This window comes from Python bivittatus, unplaced genomic scaffold, assembly GCF_059951505.1.
Source record: "Python bivittatus isolate LINGU-HERP-01145 unplaced genomic scaffold, Pbiv_v1 ctg000310_np1212, whole genome shotgun sequence".
NCBI classification, from domain to species: Eukaryota; Metazoa; Chordata; class Lepidosauria; order Squamata; family Pythonidae; genus Python; species Python bivittatus.
This window is the reverse complement of record NW_028277054.1, coordinates 11,846,596-11,866,786: the sequence shown is the minus strand read 5'-3', so window position 1 is coordinate 11,866,786 and position 20,191 is coordinate 11,846,596. Positions and strand designations below refer to the sequence as shown.

Sequence of the window (20,191 nt, the reverse complement as noted above, 5' to 3'; positions counted from 1 at the left end):
AAATCTATCTAATGTGCTTTAGGCCCAGAGTAATGTGTGATCCTTTTGAATAACTGAGTGTATCAGGCTGGCATGTGAAAACCTGATCCTGTTGAGTCAAATACACTTATTAAACCATGTTAGTTTACCTGTCGTACTGTGCTACGAACACTGTTGAAAAGTTACACTTGAATATTCTAAATTGTTTTGAGTTGTTACAGGTGGATCATTTTTAGTAAACAAAACTTGGAAAAAGGACACACTTGCTTTAGTGACCTTTCCTTTGAACTGAAATGTGCTGTTGAGTTTACAGCTCAGGGCAGATACTTTTATTAAATGCGTTAACTAAGAAGAAATTATGGACTGGCTTTGGATAAACGAAAAGTCTTAGGTTCTCAAGGATGGTGCACAAATTTCTATGTCATTTTTTATCTTCACAAGAACTGCAACCAGATTCATACACTGAGCTTAACTGTAAGCATATGCTTTGTGAAATAACCCACAGTTGGCTGGGTTCATGCATTATACCGGTGTTTCTCAACCTTGGGAACTTTAAGATGTGTGGACTTCAATTCCTAGAATTCCCCAGCCAGCATGGCTGGCTGGGAAATTCTGGGAGTTGAAGTCCACACATCTTAAAGTTCCCAAGGTTGAGAAACACTGCATTATACTAAAGTGCAAAGAGACCAAATTGAGGCACAAGACAATGGGTGAACTTCTGTAAGTGTGACTGAACTTCCCCTGTTGTGGAATGCGGAGGTCCACAGGGAGAGCAACTGATATCATATGCATCATGACGCCATTGCCCCAATGTTGCAAATTATGAAATTTGTGTCAGTCGACTGATACAAATGATGTAATTCACTTTATTTGTGTGATGCCATTGTGGCTTTTATTAAACGCCTATGCTCTGGAGGGGCAAGAGGAGGTTTGAAGCCGTCTACAAAATTCACCCGAGAAAAGACCAGATGCCTCTGGGGACCTGCATGTCTCCTTTTCCAGAAAGCACATTATAGCAAGGGAAAATATCAGATGCCCTTACAAACTAGCCAGAAAGAAGCTTGAACAGCAGTTTACCGTTACCCTGGGACTGTCGGTTTGAAGGGCTGTATCTTCTGGAAATACCTTTTTTTTTTTTCTGCGGAAGGTAGAACCTGTTAGGGCTTCATATCTGTGGTGGATTCACACATGGTAGATTAAAATGTGGTGGGCTAGATTGGGGCTAAATACATTGTTTGAACCCAAGCAATTGTGTTACTTCAGTTTTATTAACCCTAAGTTAGTATGTTGTGTTGGCACAATTTAAAGCAGGACCAGAGCTGAGCCCTAAGCTGATTATTGGCAAAAGGATTTTTGAAGTTAGGTTCTGATAATGGATGACCAACCCCCATCATATAAATATTTTTAGAGGGCCATCACATCCACTCTCTTTCTCCTAAGAGTTGTGATGTACACAAGTAGACGCAGGAGTTCACTTAAGAACATATGTCCATATTCCTTTCAGTAAAACAAAAAACGGGTAGAAGATCTTGGACACTGAACCCTTCTCCCACTAAACCTATCAGCACTACTTTTTAAAAAGGGGGTTATTTATATATATTTTTTGCCTTTGATGATGAAGGCTGGAGTTGCAATACGCTATACCACTTTCTTCAGCCTTTGGTGTGAAAAGGGCACCATCCGCTTCGCACGAGAAAGGGAGCACAGATGGTGTGCACCAGTGCTTCTCCACCTTGGCAACTTTAAGACGTGGACTTTGGCTCCCAGAATTCCCCAGTCAGCAACCTGGCTGGGGAATTCTGGGAGTCAAAGTCCACATCTTAAAGTTGCCAAGGTTGAGAAACACTGGCATGGATAAGCCAGTGCCGCCCTCTTGTCAAGAGACTCCACTTCCACATTTGGTGGGATTTCCCCCTTGGTTTTCTTGTATCTGTCTGGTTTCAGCTTTCCAAGGGGGAAAAATGGTTTTGCTTTGACACAGCCAAGAATAGACTGACTTTGCTGGTTCTCTTTATTATTTACATTTTTTTTTTGGAAGTGATTCTAATTATATTCCGGCTGGCTTTTGACTGATTTTAATGACACAAAAAGAAAAGAATCCTCATCTTATGTATCGTCACATTGCCAGGCTACAGTCCTGCTTTGGGGCAGGGGCCCGGTGTGCCTGTTTCCCTTCAGCTTTGCTGATTTTCATTCTGGCAGGGAGAACGGTGCCATAGGCTCTATAACTGCTGATGGATGTGGCCAGACAGTGCTTCCCTTTGCATGAACATTCTTCTGAGAAGCAGGGGGTGCCTGTGGTTTCAGGCCTTTCCCGTCAGCACACGTTCTAATCTCACACGCCCTTCGGATCCTGATCTCTCAACCGCCCTATTGGCAACCTTTGGCCATTCCTGCTCCATCGGGCTACCGAAGCCCTTCCAGGATGATAAAGCGGAGAAGAGAAAGGAGACCAGGTCAACATAATGAGCAGTCCTGATAGCCTTTTGTTTTGCTTAACTTTTAATGCAAAAAACCCCAAACAAAACAAATGGCACTACCCAACTCCTGTAGGGAGTTTTGTTTTTTTTTTATACTGTAGTTTTAAAATAATTCAACTGGTTTACTCTTCAAGCCTTCCAATTCTTCTTTTTAAGTTTGTTTCTTAAAATATGGAGAGCGAGACCATAATCGCTATGTTATGGCCAGGAGGAAGGTGGGGAAGAGAATCCTTTCTTCACTCCTTTCTCTTCCCTTAAGGAAGATACTAAAACAAACAAACAAACAAACATCCAGCCCGACGGAAAGGGAGACCAGACAGTCACACTGCTGAAGTGATATGCCATCTAGACTCCTGTAATATTTTTTTTCAAAAAAGTATGAACATCAAACATACACACACACACACACACACACACACACACAAGCCAGTACGGTATGGATTCCCAGAGTGCAGAGTAAATTGTAGGTGTGTCCTGCCTGCTGAGCCCAATTCTCCCAGCGTGTAACCAGACCACCCATACTTAAACATCCAGGTTATCAATTCTGTATTCAGAGGGCAGGTAGTTATTGGATGATCTGTCTGCTTAGTTCCTGGTTTCTCCCTGTACATGTCTGCACGTGCATAAAGCGTAAGCAATTCCTAGAAATCTTGTAACAACCAAGGGAAAAGAAAAACCACCGGAGAAGGTACAAAAAGGAAGAGCCAAGAATCCCGTTTTTGAAGCCGCAAATAGGCCAATAGCTTAGGGAAAATAAATGTTTAAAAAACACAATACGTTCCAAAGAAGGGGGGTGATGTGGAATTGGTGACTTGATTGATCAAATCAGGGCGCTTTGTTTTTTGGCCCGTCAAAAAAACAAAAGGCTAAGAAAGTCAGTAAGTGACACACAATCTCCCTTCCTGTGGTGCGTAATAACTAAAGATCCATAAGGTAGCTCTTGCCTTAAGGTCATTCTCATCCAGTAGTTATATTTCCAGTAGTTGGCTCACTTTGTTTCTGAGACAAACAGTCCAAGAAGTGCCATTTCAAACCTGGGTCTATAGACTGCCATCACTCTACACCAGGGTTTCTCAGTGTTGGCAACTTTAAGACGTGTAGACTTCAACTCCCAGAATTCCCCAGCCAGTGGGGAATTCTGGAAGTTGAAGTCCACACGTCTTAAGGTTGCCAACATTGAGAAACCCTGCTCTGCACAGAGTGATAACAGCAGTGACTTGTTTCCCTTTCACTAGGCTGGTGAAATTCTGACTCTCCCTTTTCCAACAAACAATCATCCCTACTGGAAAGCACAGCTTGCTCTTTCTCCCTGGAGAAGGTGACAATTTAAAAATTATCATCAGCAGTTGTGCGAACTTACCTGAAAGGCTGTAAAAAAAAAAAGGGGGGTCAAGCAAATAAAAAAGATAGAGATGAACAATCAATCAGCATGACAGGATGGCTTGCTGACTAGTCCTCCAAGACTACAATCTCTACATTATGGACCTGATGCTGATGTTCATCAACCTCAGCCACCACCTTCTCCTCAGTCCTCAATTCTGTCCCCAAAATCACAGCTTTCCCCCCAGATTCCTCAGTCTCAGCTTCTGGATCAGGTGCCGGGTCTATTTCTATGATAGTCTGTCCATCCTCTGCAGTGCCCTCAACAGCCTGGATGCTAGAAGTCAGGCCAGACTCCATGGCCACCAGTTCCACAGGATTCACCACAGTGGCCACGTTAGCAAGAGCCCCACTGTCCTGCATCGCTGCCGAGCTCAGCAGGGCCAAGCTTGAGGATGGGTGAAGTGTCACTGTATCAGACGAGCTGGTTTTGGAGGAAGAAACCACAGTGGCATAGCGGAAAAGCTGGGAGCCCGAGGGCAATGTGTGGACAGTCACTGGGCTAGAGCCCTGGCTGATCGTGGCCATTGGAATGTTGCTAACAGAAAACTGCTGTCCCATGGGTGCAATGGTGATGGGCGAGATGACGGTGAACTGAGGTTGCTGAATGGGGGCCGAGGGGCTTAGAACTGTGGCTGAAGCTGGACGTTTCAACCGGGGCCTTTTGGGAGGCTTTGGAGTGCTGACTGGCATCAGGACCACATTCTGAATGGATGGGTTCCTGGCAAGCTTCTTCTGCTCTTCTAGTTGGCGATCTAGTGCTGCAAGAAGTATTTATGGGATAGTCTAGTCAAGGAAATGCTTTTGAAATTGTCATACAAGCAGCATGAAAGACAAGTGGAAGGAACAAGTATTTTCATGGAGGTAGGAAAACAATTTCTAGGTATAATTTTCAGTCATTTCTGCTGCTGTCAAAAGAACAGAACGATGGATGGAACTGGCTGTCTCAGGTGGATAACTCCCATTATTTACAGAATAAAAAAGGCTGGGATGGAGAGGGGAAACTACTTTCCCTCCCCAAATACTGCGTAACCCCACCTCAGAACTGCAGACAACAGCAGCTTTAATATTAAAACAGCATCATATGAAAGCTCCCAGACCTGCAACATGTACTGAAACTGCCAAAAATATTACAACATGATAAATGCTATATGGAGACAGCAAAAATGCTGGTCAGAACACAGCTAGTGCCTCATGGGAAAAGATAAAAGTGTATTCAGTGCAACTAAGAGTAATACTTTTGATAATCATAAAGAATCTGCTCTATTTAATAACATAAGGAAAATATAAATGCCCAAATGTAAACATTAGTAAAAAAAAGAACAACAGTTATGCATGTTGTACAAAAGTGCTTAATTTAGGACCAATTTAGGATCAGCTGTGAGAGTGGAATATATGTGTTTTAATGTTAATAACATCTGGAGGGCTTAGCCTCCTCACCAAAAGGGCAAATTTGAGGGAGGAAGAATGTATTCCACATAGCAAAGCAACAAAGGCACATTTCTTGCACAATTAATTGATGAGCTAAGAATGTTCCACTTTCAAAATTACCTGCAAGAGTATTAAGAAATTGCTCCTCTCCCTGATCTGTTTGACTCTTCCTGTTATCCAGCACTCTTTTCACTGTATCCATCAGACCAAAAGTATGAGCGACATTATTTAGGACAGCAGCATCTACAGGGAAATATTCACAGATATTGATTAATATTCTAAATGGGATTCGATTCCCAGGCAGAAAGACCCTGAGCTATTCCTGTTTGCTCATGCAGGGTTACTTAACACTTTGGTAGCATCTGCATGTGGTCTTGATTATGCAAGATGCACCTATAACAGCCATGGAAACTGACACTAAGAGGAGAATTATTAACAATAAAAAAGGTGAGGAAAAGACTTATGATAATACTATCTCCCTGAATCTTGAACAACCTTCTTGCTCAAGCATTCCAAAGCAGGAACTGTTGATGCCCTCTGCCCAATTCAGTCTGCAAATAAGGGTGCAGGGGAGACTACAGCAGAAGTTTTAGAATCAACGTATGCCAAATGTATTATTAGTATGCAAATTACAATGAGCAATTTTGTAGGAAAAAATACATATACAACGTCCTGAAGTATTTTTTCCCTTTAGCCTCAGGGATGGAACTTTCCTGGCTTCACACTTTGATATATTTTCAGCATCAGGCAGATCTCCTTCCTCTTCCCCCCCATCTCTATTTTTTTTTATTATTATTATTATTATTATTATTATTAGCAGCAGCAGCAGCAGCAGCAGCAGCAGCAGCAGCAGCAGCAGCATCATCCTCTGGCCATTCTAGCATGCTTTATAGAACCTTTTTTTCCCCAATAGACTTAGTTCGTTCATCCCTGAAGCAATGGACTACATTTCCCCAAGCTGACTGGCAACTATGGGAGCTACGATACAACACATCTGGACAATGGAAACCTGCTGGAAAAAGATGCTTTACAGCTTTGTTGCGTTTTAGTTGGTTTTGGCATTTTCCTGTAATGTTCACTACTTTGCTTTTTTAGGATTATATTGCATTTTCAAACAGCTACTCCTCCTCATAGGAAAACTATCATTGGAGGGTAGTTAATAAAAGGATAAAACGAGCACTATATAGAAATATAATTCACAAAGCATAAATAAGGCAGGGAGTCTGCCCTAGTGGTTATCATTTCATATCAACATGGAGACTGCTGACCTCTTACCCACCGGTAATCTGGAAAGGGGACTGGGCAAGTCTTTGCTGCACACCTCTTAGCACCTCCTCTATCTCCTTCTGAATATTACAGACCACTTCTTCCATCAAACCCACATCAGCAATTCCTTTCCAGAACATCAGCATGTCCTCTGCCACAGAAAGACAAACATTTTTAAAGGAAAAACTGTTTGGCAGTTGTACAGCAAAGTTTCTACCGCTAAGACCAGCAAACTACTGTACAGTACCAAACATCTGAGGGAATTGATTGCTAACTTGTCAATCCAAACTGTACATGCTTACCTGGAAGTAAGTATCACTGAACTAAAAGATGCCTACACCAGAGAAGACACATGTAAACTGTTCATTGGCCACTTGGAAACAATGCTTGGAACACATGTATGTTCACAAGCAGCCACAACAGGCTGACAATGGCTTTCAGAGCATGTCAAGTAAAACACTAGAAGCCATTTGTCCTTGGGGCAAACTATCAGAGGATTGTTCAAGGAAGGTGCATACACAATAACTGGAATGGCTCCTGCTGATGGGTCAGGTTTATGACCAGCTTTCCCCAAAGTGGTACCATACAGAAAGATTGAGGCTGTAACTCCCAGTAATCCCAGCCATCACTGACAAAAGCTTGCTTTTGTTACCCCACTTCCTCCCTTTTCCAAAGTGAGTGGAGGAAAGAAGAAAAAAGTCTGTACGGTGTACAGGGAAACAGGAAGGACCAACCTGAAATCTCCTCTGGGTCTTTCTTGATTCCCTCATCAGTTGCCATAGTGACTGCTGCTGTCATAGCAGAATTCCATTCAATTCCTTCTTCTACACTTTCCTCAGACACTGCAATTTGTGTGATGCTTCCTGCACGAGAGAAGACCATGATACTTTGCTGCCACAGTAGCACCTCACCCACTCACATACCTAGATGATACATTAGGTTAAGTCCTGTTAAGCCAACTATTCATCTGCAATTCAATGACTTGTGGAAGAATAATTGGTAGGGTTCACCCTATGTTATGCCATGGTTTCCAAATCGTAATAGCTGGGATTATATAAAACACAGCTCAAACCAAACAAAGCAGGTCTTAGTGTTGCATGTGAATTCAGTCATTCCAGGCTGGACTTGCCCACCTGGCACTCTTAGGATATGTGGGGGTGGGAGTTTGTCAAATTCTCAACCAGCATGGTCTCTGTGCTGGCTGGACACTTTGAGAGTTGCAGTTCTGGCATATCTGGAGGGTGCCAGATGGGGCAGGTTACTGAAGGCTGCTTTGGGTTGATCAACTTATCTTTGGGGATGGCACAATAGAGCCACTGCTTTTGAAATGTTATGTAAGCTCTGTAGATGCTGCAATGAATGAGGAAATGTTTGAGTATAACCACCAGCTTGTATACTTTATACCAGCATCTTTCAACCTTGGCAATTTTAAGATGAGTGGACTTCAACTCCCAGAATTTCCCAGCCAGCATGTATTGTAACCAAATCTTGACAACCTATCAAAGCCCGTGTCTATTTCAACTTATACCTAACCTAATCAAGGCAGAGTTTTGAGAGTCATTCTCATGCTTTCTCCTTTCCAAGGACTGAGATATATTTTTGTAGTGCCTCCACATTCTCCTGGCATTCCATCACACATAGCTTTTAAAGATTAAAAGGAAATGTTAGGCTTACTCTAAATGGAATTTGTGCAAGGTATGCAAAGAGATACCTACACTCAGTAGGTTCCGTCAGGACAGTGTAAGCTGAATGTGCGGTGTAACAAGCTGAGATCCAGCAGTGGTGGAAGGATTTTTCTAATAAGCAAATCCACAGAGTTTCCAAAAAAAGACATACAAATTAGGAGAAAGATTTGCCCTACTCCCACTTCATTGTTCTTTCTCTGGAAAAAGAAGTGAACTCTTCCTTGCAAGTAAATGAAACCTCAAGCATAAGGAACTGGAAGAAGCCCTCCTTCAGATACAACCAGCCCATTCAGATCACTCCTCCTGAGCTGTGATAGTGATGGTACCACCATATGTGAGATATGGGGTGGGGGTGCCAAGAGGCAATGTTTTCAGTCACTACTCCCTCCCTGTGGGATTGCCTCTCCCCAAAATTCAAATGGCATCCACTCTGATGATCTTTAGGAATGTGGTTAAGGCACATCTTTTCTGCAAAGCTTTTTAATATCTAGGATACCATTATATTGCAGACACCAGGGTGAATTAATGATTTTATATAATGTGATTTGTTTTTACATATTTTTCATTGATTTTACGAAAGACTGTTACCTTTGTGTATATATACAGAGGGGGGGCGGGATGGATGGATGGGTAAGGGTTAGGATTAATGACCAAGGACTATACCAATCAGCAGGAATTAATTTTTTTTCCTGTTTCCTACCATCAGCAGAAGTGGGAGTCTGTACCAGGCTTTGTTGTCCTGGTACTGGGGCCCTGGCACTGCTGAACAGGAGGTCAAACTTGGTGCTTCTGCAGGTGTTGGTACACACTTTGTCATGCTGATAGAAGTCAATTTGTCCAGAGTCCATCATCTTTCTGCACAATGAATGAAAAACAAAACAGTCATCTCAGGGGGATGAAAATCAATTCAAAGAATTGCCCAAGGGAAAAATGTAAAAAGATTAAGCATTTTTGGTAGGATACATCAGATGATGCTCAGTCCCATTTAGCTTATGCATAGCTGCAGTCATATAATTCAGGGCAAGGTGAATAATATGAGGTGCTTGGTTCTGTGTCATGAGAAATTCCTCTTTCTTTCTTGAAAAATTCATTCAGCAGTATGGTAAGGAATAACAACTACAATTTACTGGGCCCTCCAAAGTGGCCCTCATTATTCACTGGGAGCTGTTTCAGCCCAAAGACTGTGGATAATAAAACCATGGATAATGAGAGCTTGAAAAAGCGTACTTTACGCCTGGGCAAAACACCTCCACCATTTTGTGCAAGCTAACATAGCCAGAAAAACTCTCCAAAAGTCCTCTCCCAAACAGAACCACACACCAAACCTTTTACTATTGATAACAATGTCTAATTTGTATACCAGTCATGGACACTTGAAACTGCAGGTAATGGAACCATGAATAACAGGAGCCACCTGTATAGATCAAAGTCTTATTCCAGAAACCTCCTCTTTACATTCTATATACTGTAAAACAGCCCATGAAATCACTGGGACATTTCCTCCCACGAAAGATCCATATTTCAAAATACATAGGGCCAAACTCTCAGCACCACTTTTATTTGGCAGGAAATGAAAGGTACCACAGTTTTGAGGAGGGGGGAGATTTCTGCCCAGAAGTCTGCACCATAGTTTGGTACATGAGGGCTGCTGCAGCAGAAGACAGTTACCTCAGCATGATTCCTCCTAGGCGGATGGCTCGCTTCCAGTCCTTCAGGGTGGACTTGCCAGCCAGGTGAACAAAGTGCTTGGGGCTGATCAGCTGGTCATTGAACTATCAAACAGAAGAAGGAACCAATTAATTTCTCATGGTAAGGATAGAATTCAACTGTCCGTTCTTCAAGGCAGCTCCCATTATTCATGGATACATGTGATCAAGACACACTAGGACCTTGTTAATTCATTCTCAGTGCCCAGATACGGCAAGCATTTCTTAACTGTTTTCAACAATTTCAGGCCCAGAGGCCCTTATTTTTAATTTATTTATTTCTCAGAGTTGACCTGATGCACAGGAACGCTTCCAACAGCACTGTACCCTAACAGTGATACAGAAAAGGAACTTTTGGAAAATTCAGACCTTGAGTTTCTCTGTTTCCCTTTCTTAGCACTAGGTTTCTGTTGTGCTATCTTTCTGCTAATCACCTCCTGAAGGTGTCCCCACCCCACTGCTCAGAGAATCTCATGTTTTCACCTTCCTGGTAATCCATTGGGCTGATCTACAGGAAGATGCAGCTGGTACTGTATATCTCAGTGATTGGAAGGAACTTTTGATCTCACAAACATGAAATTGATCCTATCAGTCTTGAAAGACACAAGACAATTAGACTTGCTGACTGAGTATTCAGCTCACTGATCACATCCCTGTAATACCTTAGTGAAATCAATAGGTACCAGATACAGTAGGTAACTGCTGCACTATCATCTACCAACTTTATTTCATTCCCACCGCTGACAGCAGTGAAGAATATCCTATGATTAATCAGACAGCTGCTGGGTTCACACACTATGCAAAGATACAAGGTATTGTGTTCAACCTCAAAAAAAGAAGCAGGGTTAGGCCTGGCTAGTCCTTGGGTAGCAGACCATCAGGAAATTTCAGGTCTGTAGGTTAGACTAGGAAGTCACAACCCCCCACCCACCCAAAGATGGCAGAGGCAAACCAAGTGCATGTTGTGGAGTCCTTCTATTGGCACATTCATGTTGTCAAGAAAAGTACATAGTCAGGCCCATGAAGTCAACTGGAGTTGAATCTTGACTCCAAGGAGACCTTATTTTCACTCACATTATGTGTGAACCCTAACTCTAATTATGGCTTGTTCAACAAACCATAATTATATAGACCATGATTTAGCACATGTAAGCTTAGTTTCTTTCACTGTTACTTCCATTAAAACTAATATCTCATGCTTTTTTTTACGTACGTTTTGCAAGTTTGATTACCAAACCAATAGGCAATGGCGACTGAAGGAAAACTCCAACATTTCCTATTCATTTTTCCCAGAACTGCTGGAATATCTTACAACCTGGGCTTTGTAATTCCAGGCTGACACTGTGCAGTGTGTAGAACTGTTTGGGGATAAAAATGGAGGTGGATAAGTGGGAAAATTTTGGCCATCCAATTATGTGTTGTAGATGAAACTCTCATAAGAAAACAAAAATCTACTATGGTAGATGTAAAACTCAACTTTTCCTACAGTGGTGGACACCTCATGGAGGGTTCTCTTCCTTGCAAGAATGAAATAAAGGCATTACCTTCTAATCTGCCGCCTAAACAAATTAGTTTATTGCTAAGAGTTCTATGGGTACCAAATACTCCTGTGTATATCCCGTGGAAAGTGGAATATTTTTCAAAGGAAACAAAAGTTCCTGTCATAAACCCAGAAACACAGAACAAAGAGAAGCGAGCTGGCAAAGTCACTTTCACCATGCTGTCACCTTAACACACTTGACATTGATTCCTGGGCAAACAAATTTCTTCCAGAGCAAGATGGCCTTGCTATCTCCACAAGTAATGGGATAGACAATCTCAATTTCCTCACTGGTTTCAATGGCGCTGGCATCTGCAGATGGAAACAGGGAAACATTTGAGAGCCATGCAGAGACCTCAACACTGACTCGTCTACCCCAAAGGCTGAAAAGGTCCCTTTCTCATCCTATATTTTTTAACCTTCAGATACCAAGCCTGAACTCGGGATACTCTTGCATTAAGCAAGCAAGCTTATTACTGTGCTTGCTTGCTTAATAATTAATTAATGCATGAAAACCACATGCTAAGCCATCACTTCTTTCTTAAAGACACTGATAAAGCTGTATAGTTTGTTTCATCTTTACAACTACTGTGGATGCATAAATAACATATACGTATTTGGGCAAGCATCAGAGTACAGTTTCATAATAACCAAAAGAGTTATGAGTACAGAAGGAAGACAACACAATTCATTGTTTCCTTGTCGTCATTAACAAGACAGGGTTTCTCGTGGACTGGGTTCGTGCTTATTGTACTAATACATGGTCTGATTTGTTGAACTCAGCCATAAATCATGGTACACAAATCACAGTAGCTAGACTCACACTGTGCACCAAACCAAAATTAAACTATAATAGAAGTGCAAAGTGCTAGCTTCTACCTAGAAAAGTGTGTTTGAACTGGGATATTACCCCCACATCCTCACATTCTTGAATGTCAGATATAATTTGAAAACTTCCAGTTATTCTGTAGAGATGAAGACAGGAAATGAAATTTGAACAGTGGTCACTTTGCCTTAGACTACTTCAAGAACTGCCTTGCGTCTATAGTTGAGCTTCAGAAATATGAACCTTTAGACAACACCTTCACAGGAAGAGACTATAAAAAAAAACCTCCCAAGGCCTCTTAGTACAAGAACAGTTTTTCCAAGGACTCTAGCTTTTCACGGTGCTACAGACTTTATTCCATCTTATGCAAATATGTGGAAATGTTGGCATTTCCCTTAATTATATGGAGTGGGAAAAAAGCAGCATCCATGAAAATAACTGTTGGGAGGAAAGCAGAAATTGTTATGCTTCAGGATCACCCCATTTCTGCCTCTGCTTAGCAAAGTTTTGTTTTCAAGCAAAAGCAATGCACGTAGTACTCCCTTCTCCAATTTTGTCCTCACAATGTTAACCCAGGATTGTACATTGGATTAAGAGACAGTGACTATATTAAAGTCATTCAGTGAGTCTGAGTTTATCATGTCTTCCTGGTCCTACTTCAGCGCCATGTTAACCACTGCGCCATGCTGAGTGCAGGCTTTTTCCAAAGCACCCCATTAGATTGCATGCAATTGAGCTAACATGAAATTGATGCATTGTTATCACTGAGAAACTCACCAATGCCATCTTCAAGTTTGTGTATGGTATGTGTTTCTACAGCCATCACGGCTGCATTAGTCTCAGAGCCCTCTTGATAAATTCTGCTGTAAAAGTGGTAATAAATACACAAATGATACAATTGCTTGAAAACCGGTTACATGAAAGAACATCTCCCTCACTTCAATCTATGTGCCCCTGGCATCAGAAGGGGTGACACTTATTTATGGAATTTTTGACCCAGAGAAGTTATTTGGCACTTTTCAATAGCAAGCCAAAATCTTCATTTTAATTGTCCAGCTTTGATTATTTTACTGCAGTCAGTTTATATGGCAATAACCTGCTGTTTTAGACCTATCAATGTTAGTTTGATATATTTGTTTTATTAATTAATTCTGCACAATTGCTAAATGACAGAGCTTCATCTTCTTTTATGCCTGCATTCTCAACTCTCCTTGGAATAGTCCTCCACTAAACCTTCAATCTGGGCAAAAGTACAGTATTGGGAACGTTTTGTTCTGCTACCGGCATGTCACTCACCCTTGCTGCACTGGCTGCAGCTGTAATATGACCTGGGTTTTGGTATCTTCTGGATTTCCCCCCTCCGTTCCTTCAGTTGGCACAACCACCACATCTCCTACAGGAATGCTCACTTCCGCATTTGCCATTTGTTCACATGAAGTCTGAGCGACCGGGCAACAAGCGTGCTGCAGAGGACAATAAACAACCGAGGCAACCTTGATTTGGGAGTTGAGGAGAACAGTCACCTCTAATTACACAAAATTATCATATTCTATAATAGTAGGCCGAAAGGGACCATGTATGTGGTAGAAAGAGATCATCAGCACCTTTGGGGCATCTCTTAATGGCCCTAACCTCTCCTTACAACCTATGATTTTTCTTAGAATAATTGACCAACCTACCTACCACGATCGCCTTGGGAACTCAAAAGTGGCTTAGCCTTGTTAGCTTTCTCACAAGCTTTAAGAGCTTATTATGGCAGCAATTAAAGATGCACAGGCACTCCCTTTTTTCCCTTTTCTGGGCTATACCTGCTGCAGCAGAAGCATGAACCATCTGAAAACAAAAGGTTATTTTCCGCAGAATTATTATTATTGGATCCATTATTTAGACAGTAAAGACTGCAGTCCTATGTACAGTTAGCTTAGACTGTACCTGATTTGCTTCTGAGTTCACAGGCTTAGTTTTTTAAAAAAATCAAGTGTTAATAGGTTGAAGCACTGAGCAGTGTCACTCCACATGCAGAGAAAGCTGGAAAGCCACACTGCAATGATTGATGTATCTACAGAGGGCTTGAAAATCATGTAATGGGTCACTTGGATCTGGGTGGGAGGCACTTGCTGCTTTTTAAGTGATTCAAGGCTCTGAGAGCTGCTTCTGCCTTCTCTTTGTTCCTTCTCCAGCAGAACGACACCAGGGCCACAACCCCCACAACACATTGGTTATAAACTGGTGAGTAAATGAACAAAAGGATCCCCAAATGCAATTTTGGCTACTGGTTGCTCCCAAATCAGGAGGTGAGCTGGGGGAAGGAGTTACAGGATCTTCCACTAAGAATAGTCATACACATGATTCTTTTGAAATAAGAATTTTGGCACAAACCCCCCATTTCACAAGTGAAAGTGTGTGAGCTGTCTTGTTTTCAGATTCAAAATCACAGGCCATTGTAACTGCTGAATCAGATGAACAGTCCAACGAATCCAACTTCCCACTACCAACCAGCCCCTCCTGCTGGCTCTAGAAAACTTATCAGCATTTCCCGCTCTCATTTTACATCAGAGGACACCCAGAGAAATAATGGTGTTGAACCTGAAGATATATCTATAACGACCTTATTGTCTAATAATCTTCCTTAGAACAAACTGTTCTAAAACTCTCTGAGCTAGTTGTCATTCTAGTACAGTACAGTACAGTATAGTAACTATACCATGACAATGAATTTTATAAATTTATTATTCAGAATGTGAAAATGTATTTTGTGTTTCTTAGATGTAAGATTGAAATGATTCAATTCGGAGATTAATCTTTGACCACTGTGTTCAAAAACAAGTTCTTTAAAAGATATGTCTGAATTCAGGATAAATTAATGAGAGGCTGCTCAGTATCTCTTGACCATCAAGGGTTATCTGCTACAGCTATTTTCTAATCTACTGGCCAATGCTATGTATCTGCCTCAGATTCCCATGGATTTTAATGGAATTTACTGCTACAAAAGCAGAAATAATAGTTAAGCTTTCCTAATTTACTTTTAGGTAATCCAAATGAATTCAGTACTGTTTATATTTAATCAAATCACAGCCATTACTTTAGATTAATTCAAGTAGTGCCATAAATATTGGCAGGGCTATGATGGAAGGCTCAGAATGCCTTAGCTGCTTATTATTATGGGAAAACAAAAGTTGAGGCAAACAAGAACAAGACTATTTGCATCTTTATTATTATTTTGTAAATAAATCAGGCTTAGCAGTCTTCTTCATGTGAAACAGAATTGTCCAATCAACAATGGTACCTTTCCAATAACAGTGCCAGGTCATCAAGTTTGCCATTATTTAAAAAAGCAAAACAAACAAACAAAAAATGGAATAAATACTCATAATAGAAGGCAGAAATTTAAGGAGCATTTCAGCTGTGCCTTCTTTAGGAAAAGCAGCGTGTTTTCCAGAAATGCAATCTCAAATCCATCATTGTGCCACATTAACATTGCCATGGCATTGGCATAAAAAAAAGGGAGTCATGCAATACAATTTGATATAGAAATCAAGGAAGTCTTTTTATAATAATTTGTCATTTAAAAATTAATGTCAATTCTTCTCAAGCCACTTTTCCCCACTAATTTAAAGGAGGGGAAGGAAGGAGAGAATTATCTCAGCTATTCCAAGAGGTTGTTTGAACTCACTTATCCCACATTCACCCCCGACCACCAAAGCTTGTTATCTAAAGCCATCTAAGTCAGTGTAATGAATATTCTGCATCATAAACCACTAGGAGATTTCATTGATCCTGGTCCCTGCTATAATAATAATGCATTACATTTATATGCTGGCCAGCGACTCTGGGCATTTAGCATGTAACACTTATGACACGGTAAAATAATCCTAGTTTTGTCCAGACTTTTTCTTTAAAAAAAACAACACCCTTTTGTCATGGATCCTACTTAACACCGGTGGCAGGCTTCCCTTTTGAGAGGTTTAACTGAGTTTCCACAGTCCCAGGACAGGACCTTGAACCACCCCGGACGCTTCTGCCACTTTATGGGCGGGGGGGGGCGATTAGCTCGGCCAGGGGAGGAACCCCTAAATCCCGGCCGCCCCAAGAGGGAACCGGGGCGTTGGACCGAGCGGCCTCTCTGCTTGGGGAAACCGCGAATTCCAGGTCGTCGCCGGTCCCTTCCCTCAGGAGAACCACGAGGATCAAAGCCAGCGAGTTCAACTGGTGAAGCGAGTTCAACTGGTGAAGCTCGCTCCACCCCGCCCCCGCCGCCCGGGGGTTCCGAGGCAGAACCGGCGGGCGAGAGCAAAGCGGCCCGCTCGTTTCTTTCTTTCTCCAGGCCCGACCTCGTGCCCGACGACTCTAACCGCCATCATCCCCAGCTCGCCCGGCCGCTGGGGATGATGACGGGGCGGCGGCGGCGGCGCCGGGAGGAGGAGGAGGAGGAGGAGGAGGAAGCCCGCGCGACCCGCCCGGGAACGGCTCTCCCCGCTCGGCGCCGAGGGCAAGTTCGACCGCTACCGTGACCGCGCCCGCGCGGCTGAAGAGAGAGCCCGCCTCCCCCGCGGCCCCGCCCCCTCGCCTGCCCCGCGAGCCCCTCAGCCCTCCGTGGCCCCGCCCCTCTTCCCTCGCTCCAGGCCAGGCGCAGCCTCCTCCTCCTCCTCCTCCTCCTCCTCCTTTCCCCACCCTCCACTTCCCCCCCCCGCAGCGGCGCTGCGACGTCCGCTCTCCCGGCGGCGGCACGTACGGCGGGGTAGCGGCCGTGCGCTCTCCCAGCGCAACCCCCTCCCTCATCTCCACGCACTCTGCGTCCCGGCTCCCGTAGCGCAGCGGCAGCAAGAGCGTCGCCCTGCGTTCCCTCCCCCCGTTACCGTCTCCGAGCGGCCGAGTCCGGGGCTGGGGGGGGTGGGAGGAGGGAGGGAGCATGCGCAGGAGCTGCCGCGGCTCGGCTGCCAGGACTTCCGGCCGCCTCCTCTCTCTTAAAGGGGCCGCGAGAGCCAAAGCCGTTTTTGCGCTCCCGCGGCCGTGCACGATGGGATGCTGTTGGGGGCGGGGAAAAGGGTTGCATTTGCAACCTTTGGCGGGCCGGCTGCTGGCTGAGGAGGGAACGGCTCTTCTCAGCGGTTCCGCCGACCGCCAGAGTTGCTGCTACTGTATCGATAGCATCTGCACGTTTTGTAAGCTATTCGATACAGTTAACTTGCTCACAATAGGCAGTGGGAGCGCGAGGCGGCATTCGCAGGCATGCCCCCGTTAATGAGATAAATGCATGCACGGATCGTGAAGTCTCCAGTTCAAAGCAGGGCCTTTTAATCCTAATCCAGATAGCTGTTTTCCTGCTGCAAATGTTTACATGGTGGAGAAATTGCACGCCTGTCACTTCTGAAGCTACCAGAAATCCAGAGCGCTGCTAGATGCCAGGCGAGAGATACAGAGAATTTTTCTCTTGGCTGCCAGCTACCGCCGTCCGGATACTTGCCGCACAGATACAGCCGCCCTAATCCCATCGCGCAGCGTTTCATGCGTCTGATGGAAGCTTCTGCCAAATCCGGAAGGAGACAGAGCCGCCTCTCCTTGTGCGACGGTCAGCAGACTGAAGAAAGTGGATGTCATGCCCAGCTGATGGCGCCAGCGGCCTTCAGATTTGTGGCAGAGGAATGAATCCTCTTAAAAGGAAGCATTCGGCCAAGCCAGGGTTCGTTAACCTCAGCCACTTTAAGATGTGTGGATTTCAACTCCCAGAATTCCCCAGCCAGCATGGCTGGCTGGGGAATTCTGGGAGTTGAAGTCCACAAACCCTGGAATAGGCACTGCCCAGTATTAGGGCAGAAAGCAAAAGAATTGCTGGAATCAGGTCTCTCCAGTAATAAGATGCCTCTGTCTCCGTAATTTGTTTTTACGCCCACCTTTCTGTAGCTTTAATCCCCTAAGAGGTATCGACCTACTTTGCAGGGGGCAGAAAGCCATAATATGGTTCCTTGGGTTGGGCTTCATCCAAACCATCTTTTGGCTTAAACAACCCAACTGGGGTTTATTTAGCAAACGGCAATTAAGAAAGACAAAGCTTGGAATGATGCAGGAACCCAGCCATGGAGGAACCAAAAGACCCCAAGTCCTGGGACTATCAAAACTGTTCTGGCACAGCTTGGTAATTTCTGATCTCAGTCCGGCAATGAAGATGACCTCTTCACTGTCCTGTTGGATCGAAGAGGCAGGGCTGACATCCTTGGGCAGCTGCCAGAATGCAGTCCCCCAATAATTTCTGCCTTTCTTTTAGATGATGTTTTTTCCCATAATCCCCCAAATTCATTACCAATGTGGGATCCTGTAAAAAATTAAAAAGAGGCTCAGGGTCGTTTGATACATTGCCAGTCCCCCACTGTATAGTAAACCCATCAAGGGAAAACTTAAAAACCAGCTCTAAACCATAGTTTAATAATCCACAATGGCTGGCTTCATTGAAAATGCTAAGCCTTTAAACCCTGGTTTCTGAACCCTAATAGGTGAGTTATATTTGTTTTTGGCTCAGTGATGTGTCTCTAAATCTCTTACTGTCATTTTTAAAATGTGTTTTTTAATTCATTTTCATTCCATCTTAGTGTCTGGTTTTACAACTGACATGTATCACTGATTAGAAGTACAGTAAAATTAATAAATAAAGTGTTGATTTCTTTGGAGATTTATTAGATTTATATCATGCCTTTTTGTACAGGAGCTCAAAGCAGACTTTGTAGTGTTCCCTCCCTCTGTTGGCCCCCACAACAACAACCCTGCGAGGTAGGTTGGCTTGAAAAGAGTGATTGCCTCAAAGGCCCCCAGGTAGCTTCCTTGGCTGAGGGAGAGCCTGGGTTTCCCCCTCCTAATACATCACTAACTCTTGCACAATATCACTATGGTTCTCTGCTCTTCCTCAGAACTAAATAGAACGTCTCAGATAAACTGCCTTCCTTTGGCTGATTCTATCACTGTGAATTCATTAGTCCAGTGTTGTCCAAACTTGGCCACTTTAAGATGAGTGGACTTCAACTCCCAGAATTCCCCAGCCAGCATGGCTGGCTGGGGAATTCTGGGAGTTGAAGTCCACTCATCTTAAAGTGGCCAAGTTTGGACAACACTGCATTAGTCTAATGATTAAAGGGCCACTTGATTATAATGATCAGCCAAAGATGTTGATGATAGTGGCTGACTGCTTGCACCACATTCAGAAGTTTACCTGGAGAATCTGGCAAAACTGCAAGAGGAGAATAAAGTAAATGGAGTGAATGTTAGCTAAGAAACTCAAATTGGTTTATGGCAGAAACATTCCTATAAAAACATGAAATGTTAAAAAAACCTAAACAAATCAAAAGTACCATAAAACCAAGGGTAGCTGAAACAAGTCAACTGCCTTGAATGCTCAACAGAGAAGACAAACCATAAAGCTCTGTTTCTCAACCTCAGCCACTTTAAGATGGGCTCACTTCAACTCCCAGAATTCCCCAGCTTAGTTCAGTATGCAAAGCGAACTACTGCAATTTCTGAATCCCAGATTAAAATTCAAAGCCCACCATTCTGGCTTAATATAGCAGGCCACAGTTTAAACAACCCTGGCTTTATATTGTATGATGAGCACACAGCAAGCTTTTCTTTTTCATGGCTTGGCATGATGTATGAACTCAACCATGCTGGGATAGTCCAGAAATCAGGGCCATCAAGTCAAGCCTTAACGTGATTTCAGGGTGCGTGTAAGAGAGGATAGAGGGACCTTACAGGACTTTACTCCGACCCCTTTGCGCTTCCGCCTCGAGGTCGCAGGAGGATGTCGACGACCCCAACCACACTCCCCCCCCCTTCCTAACATCATTGCTTGGTTTTAGGGCTAAGCACCCGATCGCTGCCCATCGCGTCGGTTTTGGGGCAGCCGGCGGCCCCGG

At 43.5% G+C, this 20,191-nt stretch overlaps 1 protein-coding gene across 5 annotated transcripts; it reads right to left on the bottom strand.

Annotated features, from left to right (window-relative positions):
• Window positions 1–845: 845 nt before the first annotated feature.
• GMEB1 (glucocorticoid modulatory element binding protein 1) lies at window positions 846–17,216 on the bottom strand. 5 transcript variants are annotated; one of them, XM_088140103.1, is made up of 10 exons: window positions 17,150–17,216; window positions 13,590–13,756; window positions 13,071–13,156; window positions 11,655–11,779; window positions 9,890–9,993; window positions 8,922–9,076; window positions 7,271–7,399; window positions 6,550–6,687; window positions 5,391–5,513; window positions 846–4,600 (listed from the first exon to the last, which is right to left on the bottom strand). In XM_088140103.1, exons 2-10 carry the CDS (start codon window positions 13,715–13,717, stop codon window positions 3,909–3,911), a joined length of 1,680 nt encoding a protein of 559 aa, XP_087996229.1. In that variant the 5' UTR covers window positions 13,718–13,756; window positions 17,150–17,216; the 3' UTR covers window positions 846–3,908. The 5 variants fall into 5 exon arrangements, with proteins under 5 accessions (XP_087996229.1, XP_087996230.1, XP_087996228.1 ...); XM_088140104.1 differs by having other exon boundaries at window positions 17,083–17,181; XM_088140102.1 differs by having other exon boundaries at window positions 17,026–17,166.
• Window positions 17,217–20,191: the final 2,975 nt, after the last annotated feature.

Bases quoted from the DNA above. Each gene is read 5' to 3' on its own strand.
- GMEB1 (XM_088140100.1), bottom strand. From the start codon at position 16,654: ATGATGGCGGTTAGAGTCGTCGGGCACGAG. The intron at 13,157-13,589 runs GTGAGTGACATG...CCACTTTTACAG, and splicing joins CTGCAGCCAGTGCAGCAAGG to CAGAATTTATCAAGAGGGCT. The intron at 4,601-5,390 runs GTAATTTTGAAA...TACTTCTTGCAG, and splicing joins ATTTCTTAATACTCTTGCAG to CACTAGATCGCCAACTAGAA.